The sequence below is a fragment of the Notamacropus eugenii genome, chromosome 1 (assembly GCF_028372415.1).
Source record: "Notamacropus eugenii isolate mMacEug1 chromosome 1, mMacEug1.pri_v2, whole genome shotgun sequence".
Lineage (NCBI taxonomy): Eukaryota > Metazoa > Chordata > Mammalia > Diprotodontia > Macropodidae > Notamacropus > Notamacropus eugenii.
In genome coordinates, this window is record NC_092872.1 from 340,767,623 (window position 1) to 340,781,815 (window position 14,193).

The following is a 14,193-nucleotide window of genomic DNA, read 5'->3' on the forward strand; positions in this document are numbered from 1 at the left end:
AGGGTTCTCTTATATTAATCCTTTTCCTTAGGCTTCAAAAAAAATCTTACCAATTTATCAGAATGAAAAGAAGTCATTTTATGAAGCTATCAATGGCATTTAATATTCTCCATAATCTGGCTCCACATTATTTTTTTATTTTGTTTTTTTCACTTAGCAAGCATTTTTAGTTAATCTGTCCCTCACAATAGCCTCCCTCCAACTGAGCAAATTTTTTAAGAAAACCCTAAAATATAAAGCCCTCAATACACAACTGCATAGTATGGCAAATTCCCACATTTGTGTCTGAAAATATATGTCTCTTTCTGCATTTTAAATTCATCATCTGTCAGGAGATGAGTGGCTTGTTTCATCTTTATTCTTTTGGATTTGTAGTTTATCATTGTCAGAGTTCTAACATTTTTCAAAGTTGTTTCTCTCCACAATATTATCATTTTATAAATTTTCCTCCTAATTCTGCTCACTTCATTCATAGAGGTATTCTAGTTTTTTCTGAAACTGTCTGTTTCGTCATTTCTTTTGGTACACTAATATTCCATCATATATCACAATTTGTTTAACCATTACCCAATAGGACTTCACTTTAGTTTCTCATTTTTGCGTACTGTGAAATAAACTGCTATTGCTACTTTTGTACTTATAGACCCTTTTTCCTATTTGATTTCTTTGAAGTACAGGCCTACTAATGGTATCGCTGAATCAAAAGGTCTGTATTATCTGGTAACTTTCTGGACATAGTTTTAAATTGCTTTCCATGATATCTGAACCAATTCAAAGCCCCATCAACAGTGAATTAGCATACCTCCTTTCTTACAGCCTTTTTAACTTTTGTCATTGTTCTCTTTTGCCATATTTTCTAATCTGACAGTTGTAAAGTACAACCACAAAGTTGTTTGTATTTCTCTAATTATTGATACTTTAGGGCTTTTAAAATATAATTTTTGTTAGCTTAGATTTTTTCCTTTAAACACTCTCGTCATATCCTTTGACCATTCTTTGAGGAATGGCTCTTAGTCTTATAAATTTAAATTAAATTTAAATCGTTTCCTCATCCATCTTAGATACGAGACCTTTATCAGAGAAATTTGTTGCAAAGATTTTTTCCAGTTGCCTGTTTCCTTTCTAATTTTTATTATATTAGATTAACTTGTACACAAAAATTTTTAGTTTTATAAAATCAAAATTGTCCATTTTCTTTTATTTGGTTTTCTCTATCACTTCTTAGACATGAATTCTTCCCCTATCCATAGAACCGAAAGGGAATTTCTTCTTTGCTCCTCTAATTTGTTTATGATATGAATTTTAATTCTAGGTCATGCATCCATTAGAATCTTATCTTCGTATATGCAAGAAGTTGGTCTAAATCTAAGTTCTGCAAGGCTCTCTATTTCCTAGCAGTTTTTGTCAAATAGTGAGTTATTCTTCTAGTAATTGGGATCTTTAGATTGATCAGACACTATACTGCTATATTTGTTTGTTTATGCATGTTGTGTACTTAAGATCATCCTCTTTCTTTTTTTAACCAGTACCAAACTGTCCTAATGATTACTGTTTTGTTGTATAGTTTGAGATCTAGTACTGAGAGTTTCCTTTTCTTTCCACTTCTTTTCATTATTACCCCTGAGCTTCTTAACTTTTTGTTCCTCCATATTCATTTCATTATAATTTTTTCTAGATTTGTGAAATATTCTTTTGTGAGTTTGATTAGCATAGTGCTACTGAGTATACAAATTAATTTCCATAGTATTATCACTTTACTATATTGATTTTATTCATCCATGAGCAATGAAGTTTCTCTAATTATTTAGGTCTTTATTTCTGAAAAGTGTTTCATAGTTACACTCAAAGAGCCCCTGGGCTACTCTTGGCAAATCCATTTCCAAATGTTTTATAGCTTCTATAGTCATTTTGAATGAAATTTCTTTTTCTAGTTCTTGTTGAGTTTTGTTGGTTACATATAGGAATGCAAAAAACAAAACAAAGCTTTGTCTCTCTTCAGGTACCTCTTTCTCCTTGAAGCAAGCCAGGAACAGTCTGTATCCTTTCTCAAAGCTAGAAGCCAGAAAATCTAGGATTTCTCTTTTCATAAGTTCTCAGCTCCTCTAAAGGCATGAAATATAATGTAATTATTCTCCCCACTAATAAGGTGAGACTTGTGCATATGAGAAACTTGAGCTCTGGGTTATATAGGCAAATAAGAAGTAATTATTGAATTGAATTGATAAATTTGTGAACAGCTCCTACCCATGGAGATGGAAAATGGGAATAGTGATCATATCTTTTATTTAAAAAAAAAAAATAAAGTACCAAGGCAATATTACATGGGATAAGAACTAAAGAATTTTTCCAGAAAATGTACAGGTTATACCTGTCAATATTTACCATATTAGGAATTAAAACAGATGTATTTTTAAAATATTATTTATTTGTTTAGAAATTACAAAGATAAACCAATTAAATGTTAACACAAATAATATTTTCCATTTAAAATAGCAAAATACATACTGAAGTTAGGGGCAGGGAAATAACCAGCCTAATTCAAGAAAAAAGATCATTCTAACTTTTAAAACAGATTAGAGCTTTCATGCAATTTGGAATGAAGTGTCATCTCACATGAGTATAAATAATTCATTGACATTGACACCGACATGGAAGATGGGGAAATTTATGAACTTTTGTGAGATGCCTGTAAGAGATAAAAATTATCTGTTTTAAAAGTCATTATTATTGGAGTAAAGCAAATTGATGACTTCCTTTAGGAAGAACTCTTTAGGGAATATTATAGTTTCCATTGCCTTAAGATATTAATTTTGGCAGTTAGCATAAGAAGATTTTTAAAGTTTTGTGTATTTTTTTGTCCTCTACTTGCAGGAGTAGGAAGATGTTGAAATGTCAGTCTGCCAGAGAAGCTTGGAAAGGAATATTCATCATAATTGTTTCATAATTCATAATAAATGTTTGTCAAATTGAATTCAGAATTTCAAAAGATTTTATATGTGGATCCCCAAGGTTAAAATTTCACAGTCTTTGGAGGAGAAAATCTTTCTTCATACAACTTCTGTGTCAAGACTTGAAGAGCATTGGTCTTGAAGTCAGAAGAAGTGAGTTTAAATCCTGGCTTTGCTGTTAAATAGCCATGTACCTTTGGTTAACTATGTCCCTACCCCCAACTTCAGTTCCCTCACATCTGTAAAATGGATATAATAAACCCTGTACCATAATCTTCACAACGTTTAGGTAAAGAAAGTGCTATGTGAGACATTATACCACTCAACTCTAGATGCATACAAACTACTAGATTCAATGCGATTTTGATAATAACTTAGACAACTTTAATAATTTTTATTTTAATAATTTGATTATTAAAGACTTTCAATTTTAAGGATAGTTTTAATAATTTTAACAATAATTTTCATTTAATAATGACAATAATAATGATATCCTCAGGGTCATAAATTAGATCATCTCTTGTCTCAGTTCTTACCTAGTCATTGAATGGACATGGCCTCAAACAAACTGAGACCTGAAAAAGCCTTAATTTAGAAAGGTCAAGGTCCCCAACTGCATCCTGGGTAATTGCCAATTGTCTTGAACTTTGTCTTGCCACTGGACTCTGATGATTCTAGAGAAGAGAGCAAGAGTGATGACTTTGCCCAGAACTGCCTCTCTCAAATCTAATGCGCAGGCAAGTCAAGACATTATGCTGGTGAAATCATTGAAATCATTTGAGAAAGAAGGACCCCAAAACAACAACTCTAGCTAACATTTCTACCGCATCTACTATCTGACACTGTGCAGAGCACTTTACAAATATTTTCTCATCTGATCCTCACAACAATCCTGGGAGTTAGGTGCTATTATTATCCCCATTTTACATTTGAAGAAACTGAGGTAGGCAGAGGTTACCCAGCTAGTAAGTATGGGAGGCTAGATTTTAACACAGGTCCTCCTGGCTCCAGGCTCAGCACTTATCCACTATACCCCTTACCTACCATAATGTGTGCCTCATTTGGCTTGAGTCCACATCATCTCAACTCAGTTTGCTCCATACTAACAGACTATACTAGGAATGTGCATTTAAAAAGTTTAATTAGGATTGCATAATTGGCAAAGGAATAGGAAAATCTATCTCAACATGCATTCCCAAGTTAGTACAAACTCATCTCAAATTCACATTAGAGTAACTTGGTAAAAAATGTCAGTGAGATTCATGACTCTGAAATAAGAAAAGGTCTCTCTCTGGAACTCCTTTAACTCTGTAACTGAATGAAGTCAGTGACAGTCTTCTGTGTCACTCTCCTGATTCAGTTGCTCCTGAAATGAAGGTACAACATCATCTAGAAAATGAAATCTGAGGAATTTTAATTTCTATATCCTTGAGTCTAGAACCTCACAAGAAATATAGTCCCTTCAATCATACATGCCCCCTCATTACAACAACATCTCAAGGATCTATAATTTAATTAGCATGAGGACTCCTTCCATTTGCCCAGAATAGGGACTGCTTATAATTTAGTAGATAAATTTGAGTTTATATGAGCTTCAAATCGATTAAGTGACTTGCCCATGGTCAGACAACTAGTAGGTATCAAGAGGCAGGATTTGAACACAGATCTTCCTGCCTCCAAGTCCAGCATTCTATCAACTATTCTATACTGTTTCTTTTTTCTGATTACATTATTATTCTAAAGGGGGCCTTAATAATAATAATAATAATAATATAGCACCTACGATATGCTAGGCACTATAATAGACACTTTACAAATACCTCATTTGATCCTCACAACAACCCTGGGAGGTAGGTGCTATCATGATCCCCATTTTACAGAGGAAGCGTCTTAAGGCTATATTTGAATTCGTCTGCTCTAATCTACTGCGCCCCCTAGCTTCCCCAGATCAATACATCTAATACCAAAGTATTGCGGTTGGATTTGGTTGCTTTCTATTTCCCTTCTAAATGCAGGTGCTTTTGGAAATATTCTGGGAATGGGCAGATTAGTATAAAACTACTTCTCTACCTCATTTACGTATCTTAGATATGATTTTTTCATGTGTAGAAGAAAAGCATACATTTCCTTTTTAAAAAACAGCTATTGACAACTCAGAAATTCAAATAAAGGAAAGAAGTGAAAATGATTATACACAATCCTCTAAATTTCTATCATTTACAACATAAGAAAAGAAAAAGAACAAAGTTAAGTTTAACAAGATAATAACAAATATTTCCCACAGATATTTCTAAGTTTTCATCATCATTTTAGCTTTGATTTTCTTTATTTAATCTGTTTTCTTCTTCTTTGTCCTCTCCTCCTCCTTCCCCTCTTTTTTCTTCCCCTCTTCCTTTTTTTCTCTTCCCTCTTTTTTTCTTTTCCTTCTTTTCCTCCATTTTCTTTTCCTCACAAGAATTCTCCTCCACTCTTTTCTAATTCCGTTGAAGTTTTTGCAAGTATGGACTCTCAAGCAACTTTGATTCTTTATCTTCCAGGAAGTCCCAAGTTTCAAAAATATACATTTTCCTTGACACTTAAAAAAATACTGCTATATTTTGTTTTGACCCTAGCAACACTTTCCAACAAACACTCAAACAAATCCTCTTATAGAGTACATTCACCCCAAAACAATTGTTAGTACCATGGAACGATGTGTGCTTTAACTTCCTCTATATGGTACTAACAAGCGAGCATTCCAGATGACTTTTATCTACTTGTTGTAGTCGTTGCATGTATGGTCTTCTGCTTTCATCAGTTTTCATCATCACTCTTCATCACTTTGTACAAATCTTCCCATGTGTAACTCCACTTCCAATCAGGGATAGTAGTCTTCTGAAGACTAGCCCTATAACACTATGTACACGTAAATTAATGTGACTTCTTATTTGCTCAAAGACTTCTGAGAGAGAAGTAGTGGAGAAGGAGGAATGGGTCAAGAAGAGGCAAGCTATGGACCTCGAATAGTGACTGGAAAACCCCTATAAGCAGAGACATATGGGTGAAAGATGGTTCAAATCTTACAACATTCACTCTACTAACCATGTAACCCTAAGTAAATCATTTAACCCATCCAGGCATCAGTTTCCACGTCTTTAAATTGAGGGAGTTAGACTTGTTGACCCTTAACATTCCTTCCAGTTCTAAATCTATAATGCTATGATTTTTCTATCCCAGCAATTCTCAAATTTTTTGAAGCCTCAAAACCTCTTTACATTCTTAAAAATTATTGAGGATTCCAAAAAACTTTCACTTAAATTGATTATGTCCTCTTAGAAATTATAACTGATGAAATTATAAAATATTTATTCACTTGAAAACAATGATGATAAATCTATTACGTTAATATAAATATTTTAATTAAAATAACAATATTTTTAAAAAAGAGTGCTATTGTTTTACATTTTTGCAAATATAAATTGCAAATTGCTTTTGTACCATCAGAGAAAATGTCAACACAATTACTCCAGGATAAACGAGGAGATAGGGGTGGCTAAATGGTAGAGTGGATAGTGTACTGGGCCTGGACTCAGGAAGATTCATCTTCTTGAGTTCAAATCTGGTCTCAGACACTTATTATGTGACCCTGGGCAAGTCACTTAGCCCTGTCTGCCTCAGTTCCTCCTCTGTAAAATGATCTGGAGAAGGACATGGCAAACCACTCCAGTGCCTTTGGCAAGAAAAGCCCAAATGGGGTCCCAAAGAGTCAAACACAACTGAAAATGACTGAACAGTAACAACAAAAAATGAGATTAAAAAAAGCTATGCAACACTATGAATATTTCAACACCATTTGTTTTTGTTGCCTAGCATTCACATAAAAGAATATCTGCTTCAGTGATTATTTGGTTTTGATCCTGGGAGAATATGAGCAAAACAGTAAGTCCAGACACATCTTTTGATTTTCTGCTTTGCTGTCTGTGAATTATCATCTAAAAAAGCTCTGTTGCTCACTCCTGGGAGAATTAGTGAAAAAGGCAAATTATGGCTTAGTATTATTATGAAAATGGTTGTGACATCATGGGTTGTACTGAATGAGTCTCAAGGATTCTTGGGAGTCCTTGGACCAGACTTTGAAAATCTGCTGTTTTATTTTATGCCTGCTTGTGAATTTTTCTTTCTCTTAAAGATTCCTGGTGGGCATCAGGAGGCTACAACACATTACCAAAGAAGAATTACACAAGAGAAATGGTATAAAAGACATATTCAGACAAATATATGACTAGGAAAGAAGGTAGGTCAGGCAGGTGGCAAGAGGATGAACTGGCTGTGTGTTTTCTCAACATCTGCACATTGTCAAGAAATCTAGAGGAAGTCTTATGGTATTGTGGTGTCAGACTCAAACAGAAACCTTACAAGCAGCCTACTGACTTAGAATATTGCAAATTAATATTATCTATGCTGTATTGTATTTTTTTTTGTTGTTAAACATTTCCCAATTACATTTTTATCTGGTCCAAAGCCTCCTGGCTTTCTTCAAGGCTTTTTCTTCATCTATTGAAATAATCATGTCATTCTAGATGTTTTGGTTTTTAAAAAGATTGTGTTCATTGTATTCTAATGTTGAACTTTCCTTGAGTCTAAATCCCACTTGATTATAATAAATGATTTCTTGGATAAATTACTGTAGTCTATTTGACAGAATTTTGTTTAAAATTTCATTAATGATATTCATTAATGATATCAACCTATAGTTTTCCTTCTATGTTTTATCTTTCCTGGTTGAGGTATTAGGACTTTATTTGTCTTACAAAAGGATTCTGGTAGAGTACTTTCTTTCTCAATTTTTGAGAATAATTCATAAAGTATCAGTACTAATTTTTCTTTAAATGATTGACAGGATTACCCCATGAATCATCAGGACTAGATGTTTTTCCTTTAGTAATTCCTTTACAACTATATTTCCTTTTATGGGACTGGGTTTTTTAAGCTATCTACTTTTTTGAGAGTTTAGGTATTTTATATTTTTGAAGATATCCCTCAATTTCTTTTGTGTTCTCACTTTTGTTATCATATAACTGCAATATGTTCTGATTATTCTTTTTATTTCTTCTGGTATCATTATTATTATTTCACTTTGCTCATTTCTTATTTTATTGATTTTATTTTCTTTCCTCTTCTTTTTAATCAGATTAGCTAAAGGTTTATAAGTTTGTTATTCTTTTCAAAGAACCAGCTTTTAGTTTTCCGTGATTTCTTTTGTTTCCATTTTATTTCTCTTCTAATTACTAATATTTGCTCATTTGTGCCTTATTTTAGATTTGTTTATATGTCAGCTTTCAATTTTTAAAATACATATTTAGTTCATTAATCTCTTTTTCCACTTTGTTAATGTATGTTTATAAGAATATGATTTTTCATCTGAGGACTGCTTTAATAGCATCCTAGTAATTTTGATATATTATTCCATTATTTTCATTTTCTTTTGTATAATTGCTGTTTCTATGATTTGCTCTTTGACCCATTAATTATTTAGGATTTCATTGTTTAGTCTATCTCTGGAGTAGCAGTAGCTGTTCTGTCTTCATTATTTGAAACTCAAGTGCTTAGAAAGATAACTGTTTATTGGGTTACTTGGCAACTAGTTATCAAGGGTTTTACGGTTGACCAGGAAGATAAACCAGTTTAATGCCATCATGATGGCATTATGATGAGTGAGGGATGAACTGAGGATGATGTGAAAAGATAGCTAATTAAGGCAACACCTTTTTCAACAGCTAGCTATCTAGGGGCAATGTGGTGGCAGCAACCAGTAACTCATATTTTTGGTAGTCAATGACCCAGAAGCAGTATTGGGTAAGTATTTATGGAGGTAAGTATTTATGGGAATAGATATTCAAGGAGGACAGATAGTAGTTCCAAGAATACTATTACAAGGGTCTCTGTATGGAAAACTTTTAAGGGGGTATATCCTCTTCCATATAAAGAACCCTTGGAGTTTTGGCTGGCACGTGCCTTAGAAGTAATGCAGATGTGCAGATGATTAACAATAGGGAAATATAGGGAGCTAATGTAGATCCTCAGGGTACTTGCTTTTGAACTCACTCCATCTTTGAAGATGTAGCACCCCCAAGGACTTGGTGCTTAAGAGCTTTCAGATTTGGGATAACTAATTTGACAGCTCAGAATAGGTGGCATATTCAAGATATTTATAGCAGGTCCCTTTGATACCCACCAAAAGGAGAGGGGAAAGGCCTCTAACTTTTTTTTCACAATTGGAAAGACAGGTCCACAGAATTGTAATCAGAGGAACAAATGGACAGTGTCAGATATAACAACTCTAAGTAATTGATGAGTGAAGAGTCAAAATGATTTCCCAGTTATTTAGGGTTGATATACCTGGTCATGAAATATAGCATAGATAGTGGACAGAGAGAAGAGCTGGAAACATAAACCAATCCAGGGTTAGTACCTAGGACATCTTCTAGATATGAACCACTGGGACCCAAAGAGAGACTCTACTTTAGCTCAATTAACTCTACAAATGAAATTTGGCCAAAAGTGCTGAACCTCTGAACAAACTCATGAGTTGAGACACTTATCCCAGAGAATGAAAAAGATTAAATGTTAAGATTTTGGAAACAGCATGGAATACAGCAAAAAAAGACCAAGTCGCCTTCTGCGACAACTATGGACTACATGAACGATAAATGTACTGAAGAGAATAACCCAGAATTAGTTTTTCAAAGACTGAATTCCACTGAATCAACAGTAGTAAGTGGAGATTAAGATGAAGGAATGGAGATGCCCTATGTTTCCAAAAACTGTAACATCAATTCCAATACTCTTTTCTGGATCCTTTCTTTCCATGACCCATCTTTTCTAGACCCCATGCAGTGCTGATAAGAGTGAAGAGGTAGCATAGCAATTTCTGAATGACAATTATATTCCAATAACTTTATGAAGGTCACATAAACCACATACATTCAGGGACTGGCCTCTAGAAACTGAATGAGGACTTCTCATACTTTGATTATGTCACAATGAATCTAGAATCCCTAAGAGAATTAACTATAGCCATGAGAAAGTGGATACCACAACTCTTGTCTGTCTTGACCCAGAAAATACCTCTGGATTTTCAGTATTAATTTAAATAAATGCAACCTATTCTAAGTACCAGCAGAGTGCTGAGGCAGCGAGTAGGGTCTCATTATCTGAATACCTTGACAGTCCATGCAGTCTGCATATAGAGGTTTACAGGAAAAAGTAGGAGCTCTTCTCAAATGACCTCATTTTTTTTTCAAGGAAATATAAGGCAAGGTTCTCAGTTGAGAGGATGAAGGGAGAGTTATGAAAGGTTTGAGGAAGGATGAAAACGTGTCTTCCTTCACCTCTGGAGTTTGCTTTGGCAAGAAGAACGGCCACTTCTCATGAGACAAAAGTGAAGGAGAAGATAGTAGGGGAAAGTATTTGATTGATATGAGAGAGAAAGAGCCCTTCTCCTCCTCAAGGCAAACCCCTTGACATACACAACTGATCCCATTCCATCTCATCTTCTCCCTTGGATCTACTCTCTCACTTGTCTTCAATCTCTCCCTGTCCACTGACTGCTTTCCTACCATCTACAAACATGTCTATGTCTCCTCCATCGTCAAAAAAACCCCTTCACTTGATCCATCCACCCCACTAGCTCTTATCCCATATCTCTCTTCCCTTTCATGGCTAAACTCCTTCAGAAAGTTCTCTACAACTAATACTCTACTTTCTTCTCTCTCACTCTTTTCTTAATTATTTGCAATATGGCTTCCAACCTCATCATTCAACAGAAACTGCTCACTCCAAAGGGACAAAAGGTTTTTTAGTTACCAAATCTAAAGACCTTTTCTCAGTCCTCATCCTTTATGACCCACTCTACAGCCTTTGGCACTGTCAATCACCCTGTCCTCCTTGATTCTTTCTTCTCTCCAGGTTTTTGTGACACTCTTCTTTCCTGTTTCTCCTCGTTTCTTTCCCTGCTGTCTTTGCTGGATTTTCCTCAGTCATTACCTTCTTGCTATTCCTCAAACCCAACATTCCATCTCCCAACTCTAGATACTTTCATTTAGCTTCCCTGTCTTCCTTTGAGTCTCAGCTAAAGTCCCAGATCCTCCTGACTCCTGCACTGGTGCTCTATCCACTGCACCACCTAGCAAGAAGACTTTCTCAGTCCTTTCTAATCTTAGTGTCTCCTCCCCTTTCTTGATTATATTCACTTCTTTCTTCTTCGTGGTCCTCTTCTTTTTCTCCTCCTTCTCTTTCTTCTCCTCCTCCTTCTCTTTCTTCTCCTTCTCCTCCTCCTCCTTCTTCTCCTTCTCCTCTTTCTTCACCTTCTCCTTTTTCTACTCCTTCTCCTCCTTCTTCTCCTTCTCTTTTTTCTCCTCCTCCTCCTCCTTATTCTCCTCCTCCTTCTCCTCCTCCTCCTTCTCCTCTTTCTTCGCCGTCTTCTCCTCTTTCCTCTCCTTCTCCTCCTCCTTCTCCTCTTTCTTCACCTTCTTCTCCTCTTTCTTCTCCTTCTCCTCCTCTTTCTTCTCCTCCTCCTTCTCCTCTTTCTTCACCTTCTTCTCCTCTTTCTTCTCCTTCTCCTCCTCCTTCTCCTTCTTCTCCTCTTTCTTTTCCTTCCCCTCCTTCTCCTTCCTTCCTCCATCGGACTGTGAGTTTCTAAAAGCAGGGGCTGATTCCTCGCTTGCTTTTCTTTTTTAATACCAGTGCCTGGCACATAATAGGCGCTCTAATAAATGCTTGTTAACGTGACTTGAGGTGACAAGGGGCATGCGACACTTGGGGTGCTAGCAGCCAAGGTGACAGAGAAGCGCGACGCTCGGAGCAGCGCCCCCCGGGGTGGCCCTGGGGAGGTGACTCCAGCGAAATCCACAGCTCAGGTTGAGTCACTTGCTCCTCCCCTCAGGCGGATGACTGATGACTCAGGCCCCGCCTCTGCGCAGGTCCTCCAGAGCAGTCGAGACGGGCGCGGGCGAGAGCGGCCTCCACGCTGGAGTCGCTCTAGCCGGAGGCGGAGGCGGAGGCGGCGCGGTGCACTCTGGGAAAGTGGCTGTCCGGCTGGCTGGGCTCTAGCTCTGCTAGTGTTTGGAAGCGCGACGGCTGGGGTGAAGGGACTTGAGCCGCGGTGGAGGAGCTGGTGAAGGGGACGAGGTCGAATTCGCCTAGCAGTTCCGGGCTTACTCCGAGAGCGAGAAGCGCCGGAAGGCCCGCGCGGAGTCCATCCTGCGTCACCTGCCCGATTACCGGGATCGGCCCGACGGCGGCCGTGGCCTGGACCAGCTGCTGGCGCTGTCCATGGTGTGGCCCAACCACCTCTTCCTGGGCTGCAGGTGCCGACCCCTGACCCCATCCTCCACCACCCACCCAATCCTAACCTATGACCCCGGGACCACCAGCGCAGTCCCGTCCTCCGACACCCCCGGCCCCCATCCCTTAGCCCGACGTCTGGGCCCACCGCCCCACGCCCAGTCCCCGGCCGTAAGTGAAGGCGGGTGGGTGACTTCTCGTCTGTCACCCGCTGAGGGCGCTCTACTCGTCTTCTCTGCAAAACGAAAGGCTTGGCCCACATCAGGGGGTCTTAACTGTCACGGACTCATTTGGCAGTCTGGGGAAGCCTGTAAATGACTTCTTACAGTAACTTTTTAAAAAAATAAATAATTGAAGGAAATGCTCATTTTTAATTAGATGTTAGTGAAAATAAAGACGTGGGTTTTTTCCCCCTTCCAAGTCCATAGATCCCCTGAAATATGCCCATAGATTCTATGAACTCTAGGCTAAGAACCTCTGGACTAGATGGTCTCTGAGGTTCTTTTCAGTTCTAATATTCTGTGGAAACCTTTTTTTCTATGAAGACAAAACACCTTTGCCTTCTCCTTCTAACATATACTAATATATATAATATTAATTTCCTCTCATCCTGCTTTTTCCCCTTCAATACCCTTCTGACAAGGCATTGAGAACAGACATGGAGTACCTATCTTGCCTCATTTCATTCCTAGAGAAGGCTAGGTCTTCCATCATCCAACTTAGGAAAATGGGGATTTTGTTTAACATGAAGAACCTGCTTTTTGCCAAACATATGAAAGGTACAGCCACTCCATTTAAAATTTCTTCACAAGGGAGTAAGTAGTGAAAACTAATGAGTCTACTTATGAAACATGTGGCTGAAAAGGGCTTCAGAAATGACAATTAAAACAGTTTCATACATGTGATTTTTAAATAACATTAGGTCTCATTCATGCCCCAGTACTGTTTTCACTGCCAATTAAGAACTACCTCTTTTTCCAAGCCTGCCTGATCATACAGCTTTTCCTAGCCCAAGCCACTATCTTGTACTTATAGACTTACAAGTGCAAAGCTACAGTGGGCTGTAGGGGTTGGGTTAATATAGAGAAAAACTTGAAGATCTTTAGGTTGGATCAATACACACCCACACATTCTCTGTGTCTCTGATAAGAACCTTTACAGGGGCAGAGAGTGTCACTTCTATCTAGTAGTAGTCAGTGTTGAACAAGGGAAAATGTAAATTTCCTACATCTGCCCTTCCTGAAATGAAGAGCTCTGAAAAAAAATAATCTTTTAGTTTTAATATCACTTCCAAAGTAAAGCGTATTTTACTTTTTTAAATCCTGAAATGCCTGCTTATTCATATCTCTATATCTTCTTGAGTACCCTCAAGCATAATGACCAATTCTTAACTGAAATATCTCCTTGCTGTCATAGTTAATATGCTTTCCCTAAAGTATCAAGGCAACTTACTGTGAGTTTTACAGACTGACATGCTGCAGTTTCATATTAACACACAGCCACAAGTGACTCTTCATTCTATGCCATTTACCTTACTTTTTATTGTACAGTTACAACAAAGAATTTTTAGACAAGGTAATAGAGATGGCTGATGGGACCGAAGTAGAAGATCCGCCACAGTTTAAAACCAGAGATGAGTTAATGAAAAAGGTAAATATAGAATATTTCAGTATTCAACTTGAGTGCTGATGTTGAATTTAACTGTTCAAGCCTCTAAGATATCTAGAGTCACTTTTATAAATGTAATATGTCTGAGAAAGGAAGATTCCCCCCCACCTTTCCCTTTCTTTCTCTCCCTCTTCTCCCCACCCCCATGTCTCTATCTGTGACTGTCTCTCTCTTTGTTTCTGTCTGTCTCTCATTTTTAATGCTCTTGTTCACTACTCAAAAGGACTAAGTCCCTGGATTTTTATTTCCCTGC

The 14,193-nt window shown here is 37.2% G+C and overlaps 1 protein-coding gene across 1 annotated transcript in view; it reads left to right on the forward strand.

Moving 5' to 3' along the window:
* The window catches only part of CDKN2AIPNL (CDKN2A interacting protein N-terminal like), a 76,383-nt gene that overhangs the window by 54,202 nt on the left and 7,988 nt on the right, over positions 1 to 14,193 (forward strand). The window contains 3 exon segments of the mRNA XM_072628875.1: positions 11,971 to 12,115; positions 12,118 to 12,295; positions 13,823 to 13,922. Coding sequence (XP_072484976.1) covers positions 11,971 to 12,115; positions 12,118 to 12,295; positions 13,823 to 13,922 — 423 coding nt within the window.